General features: G+C 40.0%; 2 protein-coding genes across 6 annotated transcripts; one reads left to right on the top strand and one right to left on the bottom strand.

Moving 5' to 3' along the window:
- Positions 1-216: 216 nt before the first annotated feature.
- Positions 217-18,883, bottom strand: xxylt1 (xyloside xylosyltransferase 1). The gene is made up of 5 exons (XM_028404864.1): positions 18,479-18,883; positions 17,110-17,712; positions 13,563-13,710; positions 8,812-8,944; positions 217-2,162 (listed from the first exon to the last, which is right to left on the bottom strand). Exons 2-5 carry the CDS (start codon positions 17,623-17,625, stop codon positions 1,766-1,768), a joined length of 1,194 nt encoding a protein of 397 aa, XP_028260665.1. The 5' UTR covers positions 17,626-17,712; positions 18,479-18,883; the 3' UTR covers positions 217-1,765.
- Positions 18,884-19,350: 467 nt separating this feature from the next.
- On the top strand, positions 19,351-26,417 carry LOC114435199 (serine/arginine-rich splicing factor 11). 5 transcript variants are annotated; one of them, XM_028404827.1, is made up of 12 exons: positions 19,351-19,708; positions 20,530-20,663; positions 23,598-23,707; positions 23,983-24,069; positions 24,166-24,212; positions 24,296-24,429; positions 24,572-24,665; positions 24,760-24,873; positions 25,013-25,102; positions 25,177-25,248; positions 25,345-25,522; positions 25,632-26,417. In XM_028404827.1, the coding sequence occupies exons 1-12, from the start codon at positions 19,587-19,589 to the stop codon at positions 25,836-25,838; spliced, it is 1,389 nt and encodes a 462-aa protein (XP_028260628.1). In that variant the 5' UTR covers positions 19,351-19,586; the 3' UTR covers positions 25,839-26,417. The 5 variants fall into 5 exon arrangements, with proteins under 5 accessions (XP_028260628.1, XP_028260627.1, XP_028260631.1 ...); XM_028404826.1 differs by having other exon boundaries at positions 24,757-24,873; XM_028404830.1 differs by adding an exon at positions 23,225-23,344 and having other exon boundaries at positions 19,569-20,663; positions 24,757-24,873.
- Positions 26,418-26,663: the final 246 nt, after the last annotated feature.

Below are 26,663 nucleotides of genomic sequence, written 5' to 3'. Positions count from 1 at the left end.
TAATACACTGTATGTTATTTCACAAACACTCATACTGTTTAGAGGGACAAACAGAAACACAACAATATTGATGGACGCAGACATAAATAAAACAATTCTTGCTTCAGTTTTAATGTTTTTTAACCCTAGCAGCTAAAATAAACAACAAAGTCACAATGACGACAATCAATGGGTAATTTAATACAGCACACACAGCCATTCATCACATTGGGGTGGGGTAGCAGTATTGTGCACATGAGCCATCAAACATGGAGTGATAGGTCAGTGTAATAATGTAATATGAACATTATCTATCTAACATAAATGTTGACATAATTATGATTTATTTTTAGCATATACTCTGATCTTTTTCTTGGTAAGACTCTATTTAGGCCGGTTCTTTTCCTTTAATCAGGCAGAAAAAGACTGAAGAGCGTCAAGGTGAATTCAAGGAGAAATTATTGATTTCGTATAATGTTTATTCCCGAGAGTCTTGTGTAGCTTTCCTCTGACTCCACTGATGGTGCCGGGCTTTCAGCTGTGTGTACAGTTGTGTGTTTAGGTGTGCATCTCAGACAATTTTCTGGCTGATGAATATTGAGTGTTGACATTTCTTTGAAGCGGACTGTCACTTCAGCGAGCACAGCAAGAAAACTCAAAAGTGGGTCAGTGTCTGCAGTCACGCTCCTGGCTGCAGAAGCGCCTGTATGACCTCAGCCAAACTGTGAATGCTGGGACACGGAGAATAGCAGTCATTGTTAAACATTATCTCCCTGATGCTCCTGTCCACTTTTTTTTTTTTTTACTGTGCTTTCCTCTCTCTAAAAAAGGAACTGTGAGTGGATGTTGTGCTTTGCATCTACATGACCTGGGAAAGATGGAGTCCCCTCTGGTTTTTCTATTAGCCTTCACTTGGTATAGTGTTGCAAGGACAAAAGGTGATGCAGGACCACGGATAAAGTTTGAGGTTTTGCAGTAGAACAGATTGTGCAGATGGAGCAATGTGGGGAAAAATCTAGGAGTTAGTTAAACATTTTAATACATTCTTTTTCCTCTAACACAAAAATACAGCACGCAATCACATCAAAACAATCATTTATTCAAGCCATAAACAAATAAAGAAAAATTACTTGACATGATGCATCGCACTGACGTTAGCCCTCTCTTTTTTTGAAGGCAATGCTGATTCAGTGGTGGGGTTCATACTGAGGCTTAATGCCAACGAAGTTGAAATAATAAAGGACAATCAAATACTTTACTGGCAATTCTGCAATTGTAATTGCAACCTCCAATTGCAGAATAAAGGGATCTGTCACTTAAACTGCACCTTATAGATACATTATGGTCTTAGTACCTGAAAAAGCATGGCCCCCCATTGACGCAGAAACGTGCGCCGCTGTAACACAGAGTTTTGAAGTGGGGTTGTATGAGGTACTTATCCTCAGAAGACGGTAATAGAATGGCTTGTTTTAGGAAGCTGAAATGCATTTTGCTGTTGACCCCATCCACAGTAATTTATTGCTTGGCTGTCATCCGAGTACGCCTGACTGGTTCTCCTAAGGGGATTGCCAACTATCATTTACTGCAGTTATTCGACTGAATTTATGAATAAATATCTCACACTACCCCACTTCAATGGCACTAAACTATCCCTTCAGTGATCACTTATTCTAAAATAACTCCACATACTGTATAGGTGGGCCCTTAAGTTGCCCCTTGTCCAGCAGGGGGCAAGGTTTGTGACCATGACTTCTTTTAAAGTAGGAAAATGTCAATTTTTTCCCCCTCAGTCATCTGGTATTGGGGAATTACAGTTTCCATGGTAGATATAGGCAGGTCCGTCACAGCGATAATACAACTGAAACACATCTCCATATCCGTGGTCTCTCCACCAGGTGCACAGCTGCCGGTTCCAGCCGCAGGCCAGGGAATGAAACAATTCTGGATGCTCCATGCCTATCATGGTGAAGAAGTCCTGGTCACCAAGATGGCCTCTAAATCGGTACTGGTCTGCCAGTTTGGCCACATTGTTGGGCTCCAACAGCTGGTTATAGACAGCTGAGGCCCTCATGGCGGCAAGGTCCAATAACATGACGCCGCTGTTGAAGCCTGGGAGGCCATCAGGAGGAGGTTCTCCAACTTTGGTCTGAGGGTTCTCCTTACGGTACTGCCAGAAGGTGTGTCTAAGGGATAAAGAACGGTGAAATTGGAAACAAGTTCAGTGGAAAAAAAATACAAATTTCACACAAAGTTGCATTTTGTTCTTGACAATATACAATTTGAATTCTATGGTACAACCAGTGACTTGCAGACTGACAGTAAAATGACTACATTACATTTAAATTTGGTCTGCTGTGCATTCAGAAAAGTGAGGGACATCTATGTTTCAGTCCACGTTTGCTGAACCAACAGCTCTGTGGTCCAACACAGGAAGAAAGTTGGTCCAGGAGTGTCACAACATGTTGAAGTGCCAGAGCTTTGTGCCAACTCGGCACCTTGTTCTGCCAACATGCCAACTCTAAAAGACAGATAGAGCTTCATTCAACAACCATTTGTTTGCACAGATGCACACAAATAAGACACTTTGCTAAGGAGCAACTATATGGTTATTTTTCCTCTAAACATAATCACAGTATTGTGGGTGTGATGATTTTTCAACAAAAAAAAATTGTCTGCTTGACAGTGTGATTCAGCTGTATCCTTTTAGTCAGGAAGTATGTAATCATAACTTCTCTCACCACATTCAAAAAGGCATAAATGTGCTTCTAGTGCTCAGTCAATCTCCCCGTCTCTCCAGGGCAAAGAAGAAAGGTCTGACACAAACTTGTCAGGGTTCATTAGCTCTGACAAGCATCTATACGCCTGGTCTGTGCTCCTAATCTGATACGTATTTGTCATTTTCTAGTGCCACAAAGTGCTCTTAATTTGACATTTAAAAAAAACAAGTGATTGATAGATTTGTGCTTATTAAAGCTGGTTCAGATCAAAAGGCTTTAAGGAGCCTGGCATGTGATGTTTAAGGCCAGATCAGGACATTCCCCGATCAGGACGTTAAAAATAAGATAGCATTGGACAATAAAGATAAGCCTAGTGTTTAGTCTGGCATACTAGCTCGTATTTTTTTTTTTTTTTTTTACATTGTTTTTGGCACACTGGACCAACATTCATGCCAGTACACCGATCACGTGGTCGTGCGGCAAATGTAAAATCTAATTTTAATTAGTTGCAGTCCTGGATTGAAGGAACACATTGTTTTGGAATGAAACAAGGTTTCAAAAATACTGGATTACAAACATGCTGTAATCAATAGGTGTCTATTTGAGGCAGAAAGTTTATTTAAACTGGAACCAGATGTTCCAACTACACTGACCTACACTAACAACGCATTGCTGTGTGTGTCTCACACATAACAATATACTTCAATGTTAATGAATACAGCTGTCACACCACAGGCTCTGCAGCTCACGCACATTGTGACCCTGACCCGAAACTAATTGTAAGGCTTCAAGTCCATTTCGTATGGAGCAGTTACTGCTCACACATTGTTGTAGTCAGAAAAATAAGGAAGAAGTCTTCTAAACAACGAGTGATTGGCTGCTTGTTGAACTCCTGATGCATGAGTGTGTAAGTTATTTATCTCATCGCGCAGGAAGAACAGATGGGACAAATGAGAAATGCATGGGAAAAAAAACACACACACAGAGGGGCCATATCTGCATCTGCCATTTTCTTCAAGCGTTCTTATTGCTGTGGTTTATATGTGTATCAAATCTATGGAGACCATTGTTTCTGTGCCTGTACTATTTTTATTTTTGGCTGGGGAAACTGGAGTGTTCATTTCAAAAAAAGAACAAAATGCCTGTTTCCACATACAAACTAACAGCTGGTGGAGAGATGATTCTGTTTTACTGAACATGAGGATGAATGGAATGCCCTCTTCCCCACATGCAAGTGTGTACACATGCACACACATCATAGAATTGAGATAATCTTTAGTACAGTCCATGCTGGGATAAACCTACTGTAGATGACATATTAATAAAGAAATGTGTTTTGACACATGGAGAGAGTTGTTGCAATGCCGTGTTATGATGAGCGTGTTTCAGGTTTACACAATCTGATTGGTTGAAATTAGCCTGTGACACAGATGCGCTGTCCAATCCTCTGCCAAGTGAGAGATTTTTTAGCAGTATATTCTGAGGTCCAAGTGCTCTAAGACAAACACAAACAGATTAGACATTTCTAACAGAAAACCTGACGATGCAGATGAACACCTAACCCTTTTAAATTAATTCATTATCCTTAATCATTAATTCCACAGATAAATCAATTTAAACTCTGCCTGGTGCATGTGGGTAAATTGTTTACAATATTTATGCTTTGTATTGTACAGTATACCTCTTTCTCTGTGTGCAGTTGGACCAAATCCATTGGGAGCGGCAGATTCTCTGAGTCACACTTTGATATTATTACTGACCCATATTCAGCAGCTGTAGCTTGTCCTCACAGTTTTACACACTTGTATGGTAGCTGGGGGACTCATGGGCCCTGTGGAGCATTTATTATTTTTGAGGACATCTTCTGGTCTACGTGCACTGAGACACATCCAGGGTGAACATGGTCAGCAAGGGAACATTTACAGTCAGTTTTCCATTCTGCTGCTTTGACATAAGAATGTATTAAGTGGAACAGATTGTAGTGCAGTGATGGCTGATGGAAGATACACTGGTTATTGAATGTGACAGAGAAAGGGGTGGGGGCCAAAATCCAGAGTACTTGTTTCATGCAAAATGCATTCCAGAGTTTTTCTGGAGCTAATATTAGGTTTTAACAGCTGGAGATACTCATATCAAGAGGTTTTCTGCAAACGTTGTACACAAACTCAGGCTATGACTGTACAAAGAAGAGTATATTATTATATTATAACTTGTGAATACACGGCAGCTCATCTCTCACTCTACATCCACATTTATCCAACTATTTATCCACAGTCCGTACTGACCAACACTGATTGCCATTTTGTTTTTGTTTGCTTTGCTTTTTGGTAAAATAAATTGTGCTCCATCCCTGTGTTTCCCTCTCTTACGCTGCAGTTTCAGAGCCAGGATGATAACAAATATATTAAAGTGATAACCACAGACTGTAAAAAAAGATTGGATGTAGCCTCTGTGTTTGAACTGTTTTTAAGCTTTTATTTACCCAGGTTCTTTCTACTGGCCAGAGGAAAGTGTCAGCATCTGGCAGATGCGAAGTAAGTCCTAATTGATACTAAATTTTCAGATGGGCTGATAAGTGAACGTATGATTTCAGTAGAGTACTTTGTCAGTTCGAGCATGTATAACATCAGGAACTACTCACAAAAAAATTGTGACATGATTCATAAAGTCATGTGCTCAAAATTACCTACTTAATCACAGAGCTCTCACATTCCTCACTGTTGTTTCTCATTTTGATGCCTGCAAAGAGTCTGGCCAACATTACACAACTCATAACACTCTCCAAGCTTGTGAATTACACATGGATATATTCAATCCATGTCAATGTGTGATATATTCATCATCTGAGTGACAGTCTCACACTTTTTAATAGAATTGGTCACATGGAACCTGGAAAAAGAGTGCTACAGACCATAGCTCTGTTCTGTCACAGTGACCTCCATTTCTCCTATCTTTTTGTACTAGTACACTTAAACCAGCATTAAAACTACTATATATGATGACCTTCCAGCTTAGATTGGCGCTCTGCCAGTTCACACCTCCATTCTCTCTCTTCTCCAATCTTCACTGCCAACCCTTCAAGTCAAGTGTGTCTCTGACTTGCGGAAGAATGAAAAGCATTAGCAGGTGACAAGGACATTCTGTGCTGCTATCTCATCCAAATGTGTCCTCCACTTTGTTCAGAACAAGAAACAGCCTGCTCTCTAAAAGCTGTGTAAAATAGTCTCGATGACAGAGGGGAGTCTGGTTGGAGTGCACACACGTTCGGCAGAGGAGAGAAAATTCCAGCATTAAAGAACACATAGAAACCAGGAGTGGCTACTGAGATGAAAATATACATTTCAATAAATTTAATACTTGAAATACTATTGCATATAAACAAGACACAACACAAGTTGATGCATGTAGTCAACCACACTCCTGAAACTAGACCTGATTGCTTTATGATATTGACAAAAGCTCAATATGATCAGGAAAAAGACAGACAGACAACTCAATGAGTCTGTTGAAACTCCTAAAATCAACTATTCAACTATATACAAGGGATGTATTACAGAATGAAAACTCTCAATTCACAGGGCATGAAAAGAGTGAGATCCATCTGGCTCCCTGTATGTGTTTGCAGCTTTGTAGCTTTGACACTTATGTAAGTGGGTCTTGTCTCCTGGGCTTTAAAACATTACAAATGCAGCTTTAGGGAAGAGTCATGGGGGCATTTTTTTCCAATAATGAACTTTTCAGTGGCAGGATGTGCTCTGAATGTGACTGGTGGGAGGATGTGTTCTCCTGCATAATGCTCTGTCCATTAGCACCAAAACAGTGTAGGAGCTGAGAGCCCTTTCTACTCAACACAGGAAAACACTCTAGTAGAGTGGGCATACACAGGCACTCACTAATAGCAGGTTCTAAAAATTAAAACATTACAGAGTTCATTGGCACCACTGGCTAATGGCTAACAAGAACACTTCCAAGGTGGCGATGCTCACTCTGTCTAGGTTACATGTGACTTTGCATGAAATGATTTGATTTGTATCTTGACATTACACCGCACAAAACCAACTAAAAAAAACAGAATCCTATGCATTTTTAATGATATTCTGAATGCAGTCAACACGGTTTAATTTACTTTTTCAAAAAGAGAAGAAACATCAATTGATAGTTGTGGAATGAAATTAAAATTGGCTGGTGGAGGTGGCCTTCATTGGACAGACAAAAACATCCCTGCACACGTTGACACATATAGCATATATTTCTCATAGTAAAGAATTGAAACTTTTCAATCAGTGTGGCAGTGCATGCTCAGATGCACGATCTCCCGCTATGAGGCCCGGGGTGTTTTAAATACGTGCTTCCAGACCAACAGGAACAACATTAGAGGGGATTCCCAGGGTTGGTAAACCATTGAGCTGATACATTGGCAGAGCAGAGATACAGATCTGTTTGGGGATGCTGGAGCCAACTGGAGTCTGACAGGAAAACTGCAGCTCCACTGCTGAAAGCACTAACTTGGAAACCTGACATTAAAGCAAATCAATGTTATTATATACAAGGAAGAAAATACTGATGCCCTTGAAGGAAGGAAATGCTTTATAAATAGTACGGCATAAAAAGCTACAAAAGCGACTTATTATCGTCATCTGCTTTCCAAATAACTTGAAACTTCTTTCATTGTTTTATTCATGCTTTCCTAAAGACCCCAGAGGAAACCACCTGCCTGTGTGTTTATAACAGTAAGCAGCTGCTACAAGAAGCCTCCCACCTGACCTTGTCACACGTAGTCTTACCATCTCACACACACACACACCACTGTGACGTCCTGTTTGGATGCTGTGCCTGAGTGGAAAACAGTAGTCTAAACGGACCAGGGCTGTTTGTTTTACTATCTTGGAGAGGGACGGAAAAATCAGCTAAGGAACAAAGAGCTTGAAAATCGGAGTGCCTTGTTTACGTGCACCCACAGACAGAAGAGCACGCACAGTCATCTACTAGAGTTCATAAGACATTTTCTGTTAAATTGCATTACTGTGCCCACAAACATTATTAGTTTGTTGCTGGCTTAGTTCTAGTTTTTGTGTCTGCAAAAATGTTTGGATTTTAGAAATTATGACAGGCATTACCTCTAGACGGCATCTTACGAGTCATATATTGTCCCCTGATTTGCTTTATTAGGTGACCTAGCATGGATTTAATTTTTCTGTGACCATAACCTGCCAAAACTACATCTTTATTATTAAAAATATTTTTCCATAAATGGAAGCGATTCCTCACAACAACAGTATATTAATAAAATTGTGAAATGTCGAGTCAAGTAGACAGTTTGGTCTCAAGCCCTGCCGTAATACAAGACTCAAGAAAGTTTCATGGATCCTATCAGCGTGTTGCCAGGGTTTGTCAGATTTGAAGTAAGAACAGACTGTTTATTTACTCCAGACAGGTTGGACAAAGTCACAGGAGACACATCTGAATAACAGGATGAGAACAAAACGTTTCCTGACAGGAGGCAGCTCTCTGCTCAGATCCTGGCAAATCTGTAATTATTTAGCTGGCATGGAGGACTTAAAATAATGTATTCCTGAAAACATCACATCTCTTGTCACTGTTAGGCAATCCACCAGCTGTGAGCCATTACTGTACTATTTTGCAATGGTGTTCTGAGGTCCCAGTTATAAAGCAAGAGCAGTTTGTGGTTTGGTATCACATCAAAATCTCTCTGGTTTTTGTATCCTATATATACTGTCAATTACAGCTGCAGTCTATTTGAGCCGGTGCACTCACACAAATCAAAAGTACCAAACAAACAACTTCAGATGCTACTGTTAAACGGCCCATCAGACAGGTCATGCTTCTCCTTAACTTTTGCTTGTAGCTGAGAAAAATGAACTCTGCGACACTGTCTTCACTTAGAAAAACAAATAGAACCTGTGAATATGCAACTGAGGTGAGATTCATGTAAAGGTCTTGTCGTGATATTGACCTCAGTTCGTCACGTGCATGTCAACCTGTCCCAGGAAAAACAGCAGACAGGCTCTGTGGCGACTGACGCACAGAAAGACTGCACAATTAAATATTCGTATCCTGTTTGCATCACTCCTATTTGTTGTGATGCACTGCCTACCTGTAAACTGGCTGCATCTCTCTGGCGATGCCTATTACCGCTCCTGGTGGAAACCGCTCAAATTCTTGGAAAAGGTCTCTGATGTTGGTCCTGTATTTGAGGTCCAGGTCAAGCTGCACTATGCGCATCAGACCTGAAAGAGAAGCACAAAACAATAATTGCAGCAGGCAGTGCCAAAATGACAATAAAACATCTATTAGATTATCACTGAACTAAAATAAAGGTTTGTGATTAACAACCTCTGAACATCACTATAAGAATCCTTTTTTGACAAGTTTAATACATGTCAAGAACAAGTTCTCTATTTTTAAAATGATCCTTGGAAATGTACTTCTGCATGGATTAATTTCTTTGACCACTAGCACTTCATGTTGGCGGCATAATCACTTCTACTTGTTCCAGGAATGCAGAGTTAGAGGAAATAAGAGCAGACTCTGACAGACTCTAACACACTTAAATGGTTGCTTTGCAGTGCTGCGTGTGACCTTCTCCTTCTGTAACAACACAATTGATCCAAAAGTAGGAAGACTGACAAGAAAATGTGGGGAAAGATGTTCAGGATCTTAAGCGACATTAAAAGGACATGTGGCAGCTGTGATTGCATTACATACAGTAAATGATCAACACTCTGCCTTGTTGTTTATAGATGAAATGGTAACCAGGATATTCAGGCCCTCATCTGTTCATTGTTTCAGCTTCCGATATTTTGCTGGTTGGCATGGTGACGAAAGCATGGGAAATAGTCAGGAATGGTGTACCATGGGCTCAGCATAATTACTGGCCTGATGAAAACACTGACTTGTCATGTCAGCTGGTGATAAACTAATATGACAGTATGCAGTAGTCTGCAGGTGGAAAGAAGTACAGGCTGGTTGGAAAACAGCTGTGAAATAGAGAGAACTAAAATGTTCGGCCTGCTCAACAAAAAGAGCTGCCATAGTTAAAAGCTGAACAAAATGGGCCTTATGAGAAGAGGACTTGGCACAACATGGCAGCTGACAATTCTGTCTTCCCTGAGGCCTCACTGCATTGCCAACAATAAAAGAAACTATAGAGAGATCATGGCTAAACTTGGACTATGTGCAAAAATATATTGAAATGCCAGTTTCTATTGAAACAAGTGATGGAAAAGGACGACTCAGCAATATGGCAGCGACTTGTTTTTATGTGCTCTCCAAACAAGGAAGCAGCCCATCACAATGTACTGTGGCAACAGAGAGGGTCTAGGAAGAGTAATCTCTGCGTGGTCAGCGCTGTTTGTTTGTACTAATGGGGCTTAACTTGTGGGAGTTTAACAGGAAGAGGGCCTTCAGTTGTTACAACACTCTGATGTGAGGTGTTTGATGTTGGAACAATGACTCAACGCAAAGCCCTGTGAAGGTGAAAGTGGGGGTGATGTCAGTAGTAACAGCACAGATGACACTGAAAGAGCTCTCTCATGATTTCAATGCACTTTGAATATAATAAATTTATATGACAACAACAGATGTATAGAATATCATTCTGGTGAAACTTGCTTTTCTGCGATTAATCCATTGGGTTCACCATTTTCTAACCATCCATGCAGCATGCCTTCTGCCCAGTTGTGGGGTGTAGAAAAGTGCTTCTTATAAATTCCTTTATTTTCTTACAGAAACCAGGCTGAGGCAACATGTCTCAGACGCATTAGATCTGTAGCACATCCTCAAGTACTGTTGACATTTGAACATGTTGTGTTCTGACATTTTAAAAGAAGTTGGAAACTGTCTGGATGCATCTACAAAAAGTAAGGGCAAAAGTGTTTGTTATTGTTAACTATCCTTTTTTTTCCACCCACACTTTGAAGGGTAAAAGCAACAATATGTTCATTGTGGTATGTTTTATTTTATGGTAAGTGACACAAGAGAGCATAGCCAAGAGGACGAACCAGCTATGGTTGTTATCTGAGCATAGACCTTCAGGTGTGGAAGCTTGTGTCTGCGTACAGAATATTGGAGCCCACTACAGAAACAGGGTCAAAGAGACTAGTTCTTCTCCCTTATGTGCGTTTCCTACTTTTCAGCAAAGCCCATACTGACAAGAAGGAAACCTTTTAAAACCAGAAAGGACAATTCTACCATCTGAACCTAATATGATTGTCCAGAATTGTTTTTATCTTTATGCATCATAGGTTTTTAACATCTAGTTATCGTACACTTGAATTAACTTTTCGTACTGTTTTTAAGCAAATTTCAGTTCAGTTTGTTCATTTATGTTTTTGCCGTTTTTTTCCCCTCCCTACTTTCGACTGGGATTCACTCTATCTCTAACGATGGCAGCCCTCTGCTGATTTCTAGGTCATGCAGAACAGATATCATCAAATACCCTTAAACATATACTATGAGGTTTGTAGAAAATAGAGGTCCTCTTATATACATTAATAAGAATGAGTATCTCATATCATTTTGTTCTTACTTACAGTAACTGCTGTAGGGTACATTAGATATAATATGGCTTAAAGTGAATCTTGCCCAGGTGTTTTGGCGCTGTCTATTTGCAGCAGGAGTAATGTTATTAGGGTGGGTGAGACCTCGCCAGAGGCTCTGCTCAGATTAGATAGCCCTGTCCAGCCAAACTCATCAACAGCAACAAAACAACAGGGACACTGTTATAAAACATCACTTTTTTCAGTGGGAAAGTGGGTCAACCTCATTAGGCCCTAACACTACTCTTGATGTGAGCACTTACAGCCTATTTGTTAGGGACATTGTTTTCTGCTTTTACCATCATACCCTGAAAAATGCTCTTTTATTTCTTTAATGGAGATCACTTCATTCATGTGCATCCTCATTAGGTCAAATACATACAAATGTTATAGATGCATTTACTGCTGCAACAATAATAACAGCTTAAAGTGCAGACAGAATATAGCTTATGGAAGAAAAACAATAGAGGAAGTAAAAAGCCCAGTTGTTATTAATAAGAAGCTGTATTTCTACATCTTTCCACCTTCTTACTGAACGTTTTTCGTCTTTTTTTTTTTTTTTTTTTTTTTTTTTTTTTTAATGTGAGGCAGTTGATAAATTTCTATTCATTCCTGCTGTGGTTGAGTGCTCAGCTCTGCTGGTCATGTTCAAAGCAGGCCTGTTTTTTTAAATCAAATATATCCATGGGGAAGAAGTATTAGTGCTGGGTTATTAGCTCCGAGAGGCAGGGTGGGAGGCATGACTTGAGCAGAGACCTTCTAAAAGAATGGGGGGTGCACGTTTTTATTCCGTTAAATTTTCACTAAATGTCTGAGTAAAATTGAATTAAAACACATTTTTGTTAACTGTAATTGGGAATTAAACAGCTTAATGAGGTCACATCAGGTATTGCAGCACATCCAGTTATAGTTCACTTAACATCAGGTGGAAAATAAAAAGGGCAATGTTGTAGGAAAGACTCAAGTCTCAGCATGCTCAGACCTCGGGAGGGGACATGAAATCATGTAACACCATGTAACACCTCCAACAATAAAAACAGTGTTTCTTAGAAACCTGACCACTATTTACAACAACTTTCCATGGTGCAACTTTAATTGTTCATGCTTTAGGGACAGATGGTGTAAAAATAGTGTCCTGTTTAAACCATTTATCTACATGATGGCTTTTCATTATAATTTCCTTCTGTGCACCTCACGCTCCCAACCACGTCTCATCTCTCCTGAGACTTAGCACATGCTCTTTCTAGTTAAAAGCATTCTTTAAATAGGAACATGTGTGTGACCACTTGCACACACAGAGCATTCAAGCGACACGTGGCTGATCAATAAGCATTTTTAGAGCACAATGCGAGGCCCCGACAGACTCACAAATCCAATCTGACCGTTTGTCAAACAAAACACTTAATGCTACTGAAATCCAGTCTCCACTCCTCCACAAAGCAATGACATCTGAGTGACAGCAATGCCCTCCAACATTCGCCTCCAGCAAATTCTGGTAGTTATCCTCCCTCTTGGCCAAAGACATCCATCTGTCTTCACAATTTTCCTCATTTGCTCCTCACCGATATCCTAGTTTACAGCATAACTTGACACATGTTGACAGAAAACCTGAATTGGACCACAGGGGTGTGCATTAGTAGGTGCTCTGCTGTCTGCTAGATGATAACGTCAGCTGCCCTCTATTGACTCCAAATGTTTTGGTTTTTCTGTCCCCATGAAGCACACCCACTGAAGAACCATAAAAGCGCACAGCAGAGGAGATGGCTGCCATCGGTCAGCGCCATCACAGGGGGCAGCAGCAACAGAGCAAATCCTTCCTTCCTGCCTCCCCAGGGATCCACAGTGTGCCATGTGTCTGTTACGTACCTGCCCATACTGCCTTATCCAGCTGTGCACCAGCAGTGCCAACTTAGATAAGAGAGCAAATGAGAGTTTGAAGCACAGTCTACAGTGTGCAATGTAATGACACTCTTTTTAAGGTAAAATGCAAAAACTAGTCCATCAAGCCAAGCCTGTGTTCTTTTTATTACGTACTATAAATTTCTTATCATATATATGTTCATATTTTTTTAATGTTTTTAATCACTTTTATCACCCTTACCCAAAACGTTGAAACTATAGAGGAGGTCTTTCCATGCTAATTAAATTCTGGAGCTCATTATGTACACGTCTGTCCTTTTACAAAGTAACTAATCATTTTTGGTTTTGCTCTGGGCAAAACAATTTTACCACCCCAGCCATTTTATCTATTATAAAGCAATCTGCAGATCATTTATCTAAAAATGTAAGAAAGTGTTAGAGGTCTTACTTTCAGGCATGATGTGATGCATGGCAACAGACAGGAAGAAGATGGAGTCGCTGTAGTAAGCCCCAGAGCCAGCGCTGAAAAGCTTCTGCATTGCCTCCACAATAGGGAAGAGCTTTTGTGTTAGAGCCACCACATCATGAAACAACACCTGTAGGGAAGAAGTGTGGAGATACATTAGTACAAGGATGTGCAAACTGTGTCAGTGTCCAGTTTGCACTTAAGTTAAAGATACTCAGATAAGTGTTTGTTACGTACTATGTTTTAAATCTCATTTCTTGATTCATCGTTTTTGTAAACCTACTTTGCATGGTTTTAAAAGTTGGGCTAGACTGTTTCATATTACAGTTGGAAAAAAAATGCTACCTTTTTTTGTTTTTAAACCCTTTTTCAGTAATCTGTTGAATCAGATAGCTACTGTACATAATCAGCACAGAAACTGCTGCCTCACAACTGTCATATGATTTAAACCTCAGAGAAACGGAAACACAGAAAAACGGCACAAGGTAGCATTTTATTGTAATTTTGTACATATATATATATACACACACACACACACTTATGTATGTGTGTATGCATGTATATGTGTGCATACACACACATCATTATTACTACAGTAAGCACTGGTTATCATCAAAGCCTTCCTGCAGGAAGGAAACATATGTACCGGTAAGTTGATTGTGTTTTTTTCCCCTGTTTAAGCCTAACATTGGAGACAGTGTGTGTTAGAGGCTTCAGATAAAACCTAGACAATACGGCCGCCGTATTATAATGCAGATAAATGTGCTTTGATGGACAAACATCATGTAATGATCCCTGGCAGATTAAAGTAAGCTCTCAGTCGTTTGTATTATTCAGTGCTGTCCTGGACTGCTGTGATGTAATGCCACATAAATCACTGCAATGGTTAGAGTAACATTTCCAAATGCCATATAAATAACACTCACTCTCTCCAATATAGACATTTCTGTTGTTCTGTGAGAAATGTCCAGACACAGAATGATGGGGCATTGTTGTTCCATAAAAATATAAAACGGAAGAAATACCACCTTGTACTTACAGCTAAACAAAACTAAATCAAATGGTCTCTTTTTTCACACTCACAAAATGGAAAGGATAGAAGAGTGACTGCAGACAAAATTAGCTGACATTATCAATCCAACTTTTGAGCTGTGTTTATTTTTGAAAGATTCTTGTATTTTCCAAAAACTCATTAGAGCAATTCCCCATGAACAATTTATAGACACGGCAGATCATAATTATTTTCCTCAAACTGTGCCCAAATAAATAATGCATGAAAAAATTGTTTGCTTTACAAATTTCTAACACAAATTGCAATTCACTCACACCGACACTCGTAAAACAGATACAAAGTGCTCAACATCTGAAAAAGGACAACATGTAACATGGATTTAGGAAACGGGAGAGGCCTATCGGTGTACTGCAAAACTTTATGTGGACTTAATAATGTTCATAAAAACAGGAGTTAGTTCATGCAGCAAAAGCAAAGTTTACACATTTGACATTTGCTTGAAACTTTAGCATCTATTGTATTTATTGCGGTCTCCTAAATGACTAAATGAAATGAAAAGTTTTGTTAACAAAACAATACTGTGAGAAACAGGTTTTCATATCAGAGCTCTGCTTAGTAATTCCTGCTCAGTCATTAGCACTAGCAGACACACTGCTTGGGACTCTCCAGTGTGCAGTGCAAAGAATGGTCAGTAGTAATGAGCATAGCCTCAGGGCAGTGTGATTCTGCAGGCTGTTTGTTGCAAATGTCAAGAGGGTCATTGAGTTTGCGGCTGTTGGGGAAATAATGGAGGCTAAAATTCTTGCATAATCATAGTCTTGAACTGTGCTTCTTAAAAGATGAATAATTAAAAAGAACGAGTCTCGACTCAAGCACACAAAGATGTCAACATGCTCATGTACAGAGTCTCTGTCAGCTCCCGGGGAGTCCCCCGTCCCATCTGTAACTACAGCAAGGCAGGAAACAACTCTGGCAGGAGGATACGTGTATGTGCACATTAGGACAGACAGTGTCTGTGCTCGTGTCAGACCATTGTTTTATGATTCATGATGTCAAATCATGATGCTTAAAAGCACTGATCCGAAATGGCACTAGAGTGTGTACAGCCTGCAGGTATAACCGAGGCACCGTGTCAATTTAGGAAGCTTTATGTAACTTGGATTAAAAAAATTTGTTACACACAAAATATAGTGTTAAAGCATACTACATTAAAACTGACATGGTAGTACAGTGCAGGCAGCTGCCAATGAGCAGTGATCATTTAGCAGCAGTTTCCCTATTATCCACCTGAGACAGAAAGACTCAGAAACCGGGTTTGAAGTTGATGTGGATATATGAGCTTATCTTAAGCTTAATATATGATATGATACAAGTGTTACGACTCCGCTTAGCTAAGGAAAAGGGAAGCAACATAAACCAGATGAAACTGGTTAGGCATGTTATTTAATTGACAAAGTAAAGAGAAACAATTTATAAAAGAATAACAAAATAAAGCAATCAAAAACTGGAAACGTGTGGGAGCTGTCAAATTAACGAATAAAACAAAAGACAAGACGGATCCGACAGTAAACAAAGCAGCAGAATACATGGGGTTAACAAAAACTACCAAAACGGGTCCAAAGAATTACAGGTATGACTAAAAAGGCCTGGGGCCGTAACGATGATATGGTTTTTTTTTTACTCGTCTGGAGCCCTGATCTTCTGCAGACAGTTCTTAAGGTACTGTTAACACTGAAGTTGGAGTGCACTCTTCTGGATGAATTAGATGATAACCAACTTATCTAACTTGCTGCTAAGTTACACTTTTACAGTTACAGTTTTTTTATTGCACTGCACCATCATGTCAGGTATGAAAAGTACATATTTTAAGTACTTTGCATTTCGCACTTCAGCTGTCCCCCCAGTCTGAGAATAAGTGTTGCATGATTATAGAGAATCAACTGAAGGGTTGCAATCCAACCCGCAGGCTGAAAACTGTCAAGATGCCAGGCCGAGTGAACCTCAAACCAATCCAAAGCCAACCAAACCAAAAGAAGGGGACCAGCCAGCAATAATAGAGAGGTGACAAAAGCACACCATGAAGCATTCCGTAGGAGCTAAATGGCTCTAACTGCTGGGAGGATTTGGAAAGTGATGAGTACTTTGTAAACAGGTTTATGATGGTGTGATCTATGAACCACACAAAGGAGGAGAAGCAGAGCAGGACACTGCATGCAATAGAATGAGCAACACAGAGGGGAGATAATCCTCTTTTTTTGGCAGAATGAACACGGTAAAGGAGGGATATCCCCATTAGAGAGGGATCTGTTCAGAAGGCCAATACTGCCCCCATGTGTTCAAACTTCAACCAGCAACTGAAGGCTTTTACAGGACAGGATTATCACAGATGAGTTTAATTAGAATATGTATGTATGTATGTATGTATAGATGGACAGATAGACAGACAGACAAGAAAGCTAAAAGGCTTTTCTTCATATCTTGAAATCAGTAATTAAGAAACCCAGCATCAACACATACCTCGTATTTAAACGTAGCGTCTAAGAGAAACTCCTGCAGCATCTTCTCTCCCAGTTCTTGGCTGGCCTGGTCACAAACAAAATGAAGAACCAACACTTCTCCATCCAGGAAGCGTCCATGTTTTACCATGGACAACATGCCCACTCTGAATTTATCCTGTAGACTGCGGCTCTTGTCCACCTTAGTGAACATCATGAGTGCGTGGTAATGTTGGTCGCCACCCTTATTGTTCCTGGACCCATAACCGTTGCTCGCTACGTCTACATCCTGCTCTTCTGATCCTGCTGTGTGCAAAAGCCGAGTGTCCACAGTGAGGTCCGCATCATTTCTGTTTGTGTTGTGGCTGGCCTGAGTCTGCTTGATCCTCTTTGTGGTGCTGGAGAAGTTCTGCCTCTCGGAGCCAAAGTAGTAAAAAGCTACAACAGCAAATGCTGCAGCCAGGAGAAGCACAAACTGATATGACCTGAATGTGCTGATCCTACTCATGATTCTGACAAGCAGTCTTAGGAAGCCCATATCTACTTGTTGGTGTCATGAGAATGGAGGCGTAAACTGGAATGTATTCATCGTTTTGTTTTTTCTTCATTAACTGGCAAAACTCCTCTGTGAAAGGAAAAGAAATATTTTAGATCAAGCTGTGATGATATGCAACCCTGAATCTCTCCCTGGGATCAATAAAGTATCTATCCATCTATATCGCCCATTATCAACATATTAAGTGGAGAAAACACATTAGAAGATGACAGATTTTTAATCAGAACAATTAAAATACTTTTACTCGGTTACATTTTGCAGCTATTATTTATACTTTCTACTCCACTACATTTTGACAATGTTTATCGATACTTTTTATGAATACAGTTTCAACAAAATGTTGCCTCAATTTAATATGGTAAATCCAATAGATATACCAGTGTGTCAGCATCAAAGAAAAGAGCTGCTGGCAGGGATTTAGCAGTAGTGACATCTGCAGCTCTAGGCAGAAGTGTTTAGTGTGTACTTGGGTACTTGTACTTTTACTTAAGTACCAAGCTTCAGTACTTCCTCCACCACTGGCTTTGATTAAATTAGGAAACTCAGTTTACACCTCAATGGTTAATCATTTTTTATTTTTAAATTACTACTAATCTGTTGCTGTTCAAAGTGTTATTGTTAATGTGCAATTAATGGGTTCAATTTGCTATTAGGCTTATTGTTCAGGTTTGTGTTACATTACATGCAATACATGTGACACTAAACATACTAAATATTTGAATCAGATGTGCACATATTGAAAAGTTGACCTTTGAATGTGTTGTCTTGAATCATGTATTTGAACCTTCAATAAGTTATAAAACATTTAACGAACAGTAGAAGTAAGTCCACTTGCCTGCCTCATGCCGCTGAGCTCCTTCTTGACAGCTAGGTTGCCGTAAGGTCCCCCAGGATAAGCAAGACGTTATGTCAATACTTCATTAAATACAGAGACGTTTATGTGTGAATGAATATAACCACAGTAACAAACACTGCAGTAACTTATTGACATGCCAACCAACGAGAGTGCTAAAGTTAGCAAGCAACGACTTTGCGCCTAGATGTTGGTCGTTGAGCTGCCATCCAATAATTGACCCGAGCACAGACCTAAACTCGGTTTGACTAATTAAAAGTGCTGACGCGCGTGTGCATAGCTCTGTTGTTCTAAAAACAGAACGTCTTTGCACGGTTATGGACTTTCGAGGAGAAAATTGCATTGAAATTGGCTGCAGAAGCATTCAGCTAACAGCCTAGCAACAAGATCCTATGACACTTCCTTAACCACGCCTACTTCTGTCTCATCCGTATTCCGAATGATGCTACCTTAGCGTACTGTCGAAAAAAAATACGTGGAATTTTCTCAAGCTGCATGAATGTTTTGTTTATAAACCATATGTGAGACGATTTTCCTAAATCTCCCTAAATCTCATAGTTTACTTATTTTTGTCATCAATGCAATGTTGAGCGTATTAATATGTGATATATAATCTGTACAGATTAATCCATGACCAAAAAAGTGTTTTATCTTTGCACCAAAATCACATCTAAGACGTATGTTTTCTTTCTACGGAAGAGGATTAGGGCCACTGAAAAATAAAGAGACAATTTACCCCGGTGGCCCTAATCATCTTTCGTAACTTTCAAAGTTGTCTGAATGTTTTTGTCCAACAAACAAGCGCCTCTGTGATGAATTTCAGAAGTACGAGCCTGCAAACTGCACGTAAACGCAACATCTCTGCATCGCGACAGTTTCGGCAGTGGCATTGTTGCTCTCTGCTCACGATCGTTGTGTTGTCCGCTGTAAATATATATATATATATACCTTCTACCTACAGGAAGGATGCTAGCTTTTATATCCGTCTGATAGTTTTCGTCGCAATTGTTACAAATCTCGCATTTTCTCTGTTTTAAATTCAGGCACACTGCTAGCATTAAGCTAGCTAGCGCGATTAGCACTCGTCGAAATGAATTCCAACACGCACGTCATTCAGGTGACAAATGTCTCCCCGAGTACAACGTCCGAACAAATGAGGACTCTGTTTGGATTCCTCGGGAACATAGAGGAGCTCAAATTGTTCCCACCTGAGTGAGTATCCTTAACTATTCATAGGTTTGACGTTTTCTCTCGCCCAGTGTTACGCGGCACACGCCGGCCTCTCGGTGAGGCCTTGTAGCATCGAGCAGGCCGCGCTGCACGGCATGCTAGTGCTAACGTTTGCCCGCGTCTTCAGTGAATTCAGCAGCAGTCACTCCCCTCTGTGTTACCGCAGGATGGACCTTCACTGTGTTTATATACAAGTGGTTGAGCACTTTTATATAATAGAGTGGTAGAAAATTGGTTTAATAATCATAGGCTAGATTTAGTTATGTAACAACAAGGGATTTAAGTAATTATCATATTAATGCTCTATTTTAGCCTATAGTGCAACGATAGAAATACTTGCAATTATGATAATCACAGCAAAATAAACCCATGTAGAAAAATGCCTTGATAGATTGGAGTGGTTACCATTTAATTGTATTATAATTGTTTTGATTGGGTAAATTGATGAATCCATTTTAGCACGATTTGAGCCACTGAAAGTAAAGCAGTGGTGTTCTATTGGCTGCTGGGGGAAATAATTGTTCTTTGCTTTGTCTTTTTTCTATTGAAATCATCTGACAACTCTACAGGTAGGAAATAGGATGTGCTTTTCAGGCCAGATATAGTTGTAATACTACAGTAACTTTTTAAACTTGAATCCAAACCCTTTAAGGATGAAATGTAATATTATACTAGTATTACCATCAAGCCCATGATCCATGATTTGACTTAGTTGTCCCTGGGGACATGAACACAGTTTGAAGAAGACATGTTGGGTGGTCTTGTTTGTATTCTTTGCACAACGTCTTTGTATTTCCTTCCAGTGACTCTCCCTTGCCTGTGACTTCACGTGTCTGTTTTGTCAAATTCCTTGAGGCTGAGTCCGTGGGAGTTTCTCAACACCTGACAAACACCGTCTTCGTGGACAGAGCCCTGATCGTGGTCCCTTTTGCTGAAGGTGGGTATCTCTTTTATTCCCTTTTCGCTCACATGGCTATCTCTCACAATGTGTAGGTGCACATGATTAAATCGCAAAAACGATCTGAGCCATTGTGAGTCTCTTTTTTGATAAAGAATCAGCTAAGCTTTTTAGCTGCTTGGCATTTCTAGGTATGTAAAAGGGAAATGGACATTTAAATGTCTTGCATTCTAGCTGTAAACCTCTCTCTGTTATTTGTGTTGTGGTTTTCATAGTGGACTAGTCATTTGCAGAGATCCCCATTCCTTGCTGGCTGAAAGTGGTCCTCTGCTATCATCAGGAGATTAGAAAAAATAATGGCAACAGGCTCGCAAGCCCCCTTCTCCCTTTTGTTCTGCAATAAAATGTTAACTGTTTTTTTTTCTCTCTGTTCAAGGTATCTTTTCGTTAAAAAAAGTAGCTGCACAACAAAGTAAATGAATGGCTAGATGAGAGGGTGCAGGGCAATTCCTCATGTTTAAAGGGTTTCTTCTAATGTTTGTCCATTAATAGGCATGCACCGAGCTAGGGATGCCCCGAGCAGGTACAGCACTGTCATGGTCAATGTGCTTTTTTTAAAATTAATTTTAACAGAACTTGAAGTGTTTCTGATCCTCTGTTTATATTTTAACTTTGAGTGCACCAGCTGTCAAAATATCCAACTGTGCTTCACCAAATAAATGAACACTAACAGACATTAATACACATAACTGAGAGGAAAAAAAACACTTACAGCTATAGTTTAGATACTAATTCTTCTGGCTGTGAGAGCAACAGCGCAAATACAGTTGATGTGTGCACAGGTGAACTCGCCACTAATGGGTCACAGAATAAGGTGTGACAGCAGGACTGTCTGAAGGGGGAGAGCTAAACTAACATTTGTTGGTTCTCAGAAAGACATGTGCATCAGTCAAATTATATATTATTATTATTATTATTGCACCAACCAGCAGGCAAAAAACTTCCCTTTAAGGGTGCTAAAAGAGGAAACATTACTAAGATTAAGAGCAGCTATGGTATATATGGCATCATTCAAATGTTACTCTTCTGATTCTGAACCATATCAATGCCAGTACACCAGCACAGGAACGTCAGTACAGACAGTAGATTCACAACATAAATATCCTTCAAAATCCAAAGAGCTTTACCTGCTTCTTAGGTGGTATATATTATATTTACCATTTGTTACATTACCAGGCATGTACAAGTTGACTTCCTGTTGAGCAGGTCCACACACAGTATCACATTTCCTGCATGTTAACAGGAGTTTTCAGTTACTGGCTGATTAGATTAAGCTGCAGTTAGGCGGGGCTTTAATAGGAGAGTATAGCTCAGGTGTAAGTTACCCCAGCCTAACAGCTGCAACATACGGTAGCTTTGTAATAACCCAGAGGGAAGGTCTAATCAGCCACATAAGTGAAAACACATGTGAAGCTGTAATCCAGATCCAAATCAGCTGTTTGGTCAAGAATCACCTACAGTACAAAGTAAAATATAAATACTGGATCGAGACCTGGTGTTTTGTAGATCTTTCAGATTTCTGATTGGGACCAATAGGACATGTTCGGGACATCCCCACACTAAACACAAAGCATGTAAGAAAGGTGATTTAATCAAGTGTGCATGCTAGATTTTAAAGGTGTCTACCATCATGTACACAGCTATGGTCAGTGGATGAACTTGGTTATTTATCATGATAAGCACTGATATTGCCTTTGGCATTTACTTGCTACATGTGCCAAACCCTTGTGTTGATTTACACTGTGTATTCCCAAATTTGCACTAACACATGAGATGAAGTAGTTTTAAGGCTGTGCTTGATATTGCCGTAAAAATGCCTTTTTTTCTTCTTTTCTTTTTGTTTTTCTTTTTTTTTTTAAATTGACGCTCTCCACACATGACTCTGACCGAGTTGAGTGAATCTCACGTTTAACAGTGGTGTTTCTTTTGTTGTTGTGTTTTACAGTTCTTTTTCCTGGTTCAGCCAGCCCTATATACCAGGCCCTGCTGAAAATGCCACCAACAGTTTTGTCTTCTGCAGCCTTATCCTGTTTCTCAAGTGTCCTTTCTGTTGTGTGTGTGCGTGTGTGAGCGTGTGTCTCTCTCTCTCTCTCTCTCCCCCCATACCCCTCCCCTTAAAAATACATAAATGTCAGATTAAAAATAGCCTGTTTACAGATTGCACAGCCATGGATGATCACATCTTTTTCCTGTTTTCTTCAGCTGTGGGCCAATTTTTATGATTTTTACCACAACTTTTGCTGGCAATAGTCTTACCTGTTTAGTGCAGATTATGTTTGACACTGTTTAATGTTTTTTGTGACATACTGTTGGCTAAAACCTAGCAGTGTTTTATAAAGTTGCCAAGTAAGTTTCTTTTTTTTTGTGGTGAAATTGTACAAAGTAACCACCAGCAAAAAGCCAGAAAAGGTAAAAAAAATGACTGAGCCTTTTCTGTTGTTGTATTGGTTATGGTAAGTGATGTTGTTATGTACCCCTGTGTCTACACCCAAATCATGAACTTTGTTTTCTGTATCTCAATGTTTTTGTGTGCTTTATAGCGAAGCAGCCGGCGCGAGTCGCTTGTTCATAAAACATCTATTGAAAGTTGAGAGCACATCCCACGGGACAACTGGCTGTGCTTGCTTACGTTTGGTTCATGACTTAAAAAACAAGTACAGGTGATAAAATCTTGGCAGTGTTGACCACAGTGTGTATTGTGACTTTTAAACTCATAGCTGCTAATCCTACAATCATACTTTGACAAAAAAAAAGTCAGGGATCAAGATTTACAGACAAGACAAAAAAGTGGATTTCTAGTATTTTCATTTTTTACTACAGAGTAGTTAGACTGAGGTGGCTTGTCTGCAAGTCTTGTCTGAGTGTTGTCAATGTTTTTCTCGGAGCATGTACTGAAATGTTGTTTTTCTCCAGGAGTCATTCCTGATGAATCTAAAGCTATGTCGCTGCTGGCTCCAGCCAATGCTGTGGCAGGAATGATGCCCGGGGGAGGCCTTCTGCCAACACCTAATCCTCTGGCATCGGTGAGTGTGTTTATCAAAACTAGGCATTTATTTTTGCTTTCTGTTTCTCAAATGTTCTTTAACTGAAGTTAGTATTTATTTATTTATATCGTAGCCATGCAAAAACAATAGGAAGTTTTAAGTGACGTAATGAATTAAACCATAATGCATAAAGTTCGGTCTGGTACATTGTAGCCTTAAAAATATATATTAACTTTATTATGGCTATTATAAAAATGCAATTTTTAAAAATGTTAAATTTACCGACCTCGTCTTGTCCGCTCCCTATCGTTTAGATGGGAGGGACGCCATTTGGAGGTCTTGGAGCTCCCAGCATGGACCAGATGGCTGCTATGGGAATGCCACCTAACATGAACCCCCAGGTGAGAATTGGTTACTTCCATAATTGCAGCATATGAGAACAAATGTTCTATCTTGGAATGATTATAATAATCATATCCACCTTGTTTGTCTTCCAGGCTCTGTCTGCTGACTTTCTGAAGCTTATGCAGTCCATTGACCCCAAGTAAGGAACTGTCTTGAGCTGTTTTAGACCAATTAGCATAAATCTTTCATGAGAAGAGTCTAAATCATTGATGACTATTGCAGATTGAACCCGCTAGCAGCTGGACTGAACTTAAATCCAGGGCTGAAGACAGATGCATCAAACAAGGAGATTGAAGAGGCCATGAAACGAGTCCGAGAGGCTCAGTCCCTCATTTCCGCAGCTATTGAACCAGGAAGTGAGTACCGTGTGATTGTTTACCTTCCATAAAACCCTTTACAATACTGCTTTCAATAGATGTCAATTCTAATGTGTACTCTGTAAGTTCAGTGAGCACTAAGACTCCTGCCTGGTTGATAACTTGATGTTTGTTTTTGCAGATAAGAAAGATGACAAGCGCAAACATTCCCGCTCCCGTTCACGGTCACGACGCAGGCGATCCAGATCTCGCTCAAGGCATAGGTCAAAACAACTGTATGAAACGTTTTAAACCTAACAGAAAAAATTGGCTCCGGTTTGACAGACAATGCTTTGAATGTCTCATCTTAAAATGTCTCAATTTAAGCAGACGTTCGAGGAGCAGATCTCGGCGTAGGTCTCATTCGAGGAGCAGGAGGAGGTCCAAGAGCCCACGAAGGAGGAGGTCTCACTCCCGGGATAGAAGCCGCCGCAGTAGATCCAGGTGTGCATGTCCAATGTTGTCCTGAGGTGCCAAATGGCCTTCTTGGTCATGCGTCAATGCCAGGGTGTTGAGCCCGACTGCAGAATTGCATTGCTGATTGACTTCTCTAAAATGTTTTCTTTGCTCACATCCTAAACAGGGACAGGCGGAAGGAGGAAAAGTCTAAGAAAAGGTCCAAGACACCCCCAAAAAGCTACAGCAGTGCTCGGAGGTCCCGAAGCATTAGTCGGTAAGATGTCTGGATACAATGTTCATGGCAGCAGGTTAAAGGCAAATTTCTATAACAAACTTTATGCATGTTAGGAGGCACAGGCGGAGTCGAAGTGCTTCTCGTTCACCCAGGAGGAAACCCTCCAGGTCTCCATCACCCAGGCGGTGAGTTTTCACATGCAGGATGCCGACCATTTTACATACAGTAGATCTATCTTATGGGTACAGGTAATAAAACGACTGCGTTTGTGATGTTTGCAGCCACAAGAAGGAGAAAAAGAAGGACAAGGAGCGTGAGAAGGACCGGGACAGAGAAAGGAGGGAGGACAGAGACCGTAGCAGAGACGAACGAGAACGCTCCAGCAGTAAGAAGAAGAAGAGCAAAGACAAGGAGCGAGATCGTGAACGCAAGTCTGACAGCGAAAAGGGAGATGTTAAGGTAAGAGCAGAGATTTTTTTTTCTGTCGGTGCAGTTTAGTCCTTAAAATAAAATCCAACTTAAGCATGTAGAATTTTCCTCCTCACCAACATGGTAAAATGTGATATAGGTGACGCGAGATTACGACGAGGAGGAACAAGGTTATGACAGCGAAAAGGAAGTGGAGGAGGATGATGATGAGAGGAAGAGTGACTCCGACTCCATCTCATCGCCTAAAGGCCAGGACGAGATGGAGAGACCTGAGGGCCAAATCCCCAAAAAGTCCAAACTGAATGGAGATGATCACCATCAGGAAGACATGGAGATGAGTGACTAAGACCCTCCTGAACCTGACCGCATTATCTTTCCACTGTCCTTTTTTTATACTTTTATTATAGGCCACAATATGTCTGTGCCTGATCACTCAAAATTAAGCAGATTTTTTTTGTCTTAACTGTAGAAGCATTGTGGGGAGAGTAGAAGCAGTCGGATACATTTTGTAAAGACACAAGAAAATGACTAAGTTGTGAATAACATGAAACATGGTTTTAATTGGTCATTACTGTAATTTTTTAAGATCTTGTTGAGTTTTTGTTGCCTTTCTGTTCAAGCGTCCTGACAGTAGAATGAACAGTGTTTTCAGTAAAATACTGTATCTGTAAATATTGTACTAGTCAGGATTCAGTCCTTTTACCTATTCAGTTATTCTCTTTACACCCAACACCAAGTGTATTTTTTTCAGTTAGATAATTTTGCTTTAACTGTAATGCCCATGTCGTGTTTCATCTCTGCTGACCTTCCTATTATGGCCCTTTATAAGTGTACAATTTAGATTGAAATGTGTTGTTGCATTGAAATATGTTGTCTCATAGGTTTTCCAAAGGAAACTAATAAAATTCGGTTAAACTGTTTTCCACTTGGTTTTAAAATTTAGAGTCACTGTCTAAAAATAATTTGATTGGCTGACAAGTTTTCGGATGGAAATTTGCCTCCAACGACCTATGAAATGGTGAAGTGTTAACATCGTTAGTGTGATTTAAAACTAAAAATTACAAAATACCTGTAAGACATGGTGCTATGCTTGCTAAATGTGTATTATAGCTTTACATTTCTGCAAAATTAGTACATTACATCTTGTGTTATGAAAACAAAGTGATGTTAC

Source organism: Parambassis ranga, chromosome 4 (genome assembly GCF_900634625.1).
Source record: "Parambassis ranga chromosome 4, fParRan2.1, whole genome shotgun sequence".
In the NCBI taxonomy this organism is placed as follows: domain Eukaryota; kingdom Metazoa; phylum Chordata; class Actinopteri; family Ambassidae; genus Parambassis; species Parambassis ranga.
This window is presented reverse-complemented; position numbering and strand designations above follow the sequence as displayed.

Excerpts from the sequence above, each read along its gene's own strand:
- xxylt1 (XM_028404864.1), bottom strand. The coding sequence starts at position 17,625 with ATGGGCTTCCTAAGACTGCTTGTCAGAATCATGAGTAGGATCAGCACA. Across the intron at positions 8,945-13,562 it reads GCATCACATCATGCCTGAAA|GTCTGATGCGCATAGTGCAG; the intron begins GTAAGACCTCTA and ends CTTCTCTTTCAG. Across the intron at positions 2,163-8,811 it reads GAGATGCAGCCAGTTTACAG|ACACACCTTCTGGCAGTACC; the intron begins GTAGGCAGTGCA and ends TTTATCCCTTAG.
- LOC114435199 (XM_028404826.1), top strand. The coding sequence starts at position 19,587 with ATGAATTCCAACACGCACGTCATTCAGGTGACAAATGTCTCCCCGAGT. Across the intron at positions 24,213-24,295 it reads ATGCAGTCCATTGACCCCAA|ATTGAACCCGCTAGCAGCTG; the intron begins GTAAGGAACTGT and ends TGACTATTGCAG. Across the intron at positions 25,249-25,344 it reads AGGTCTCCATCACCCAGGCG|CCACAAGAAGGAGAAAAAGA; the intron begins GTGAGTTTTCAC and ends TGATGTTTGCAG.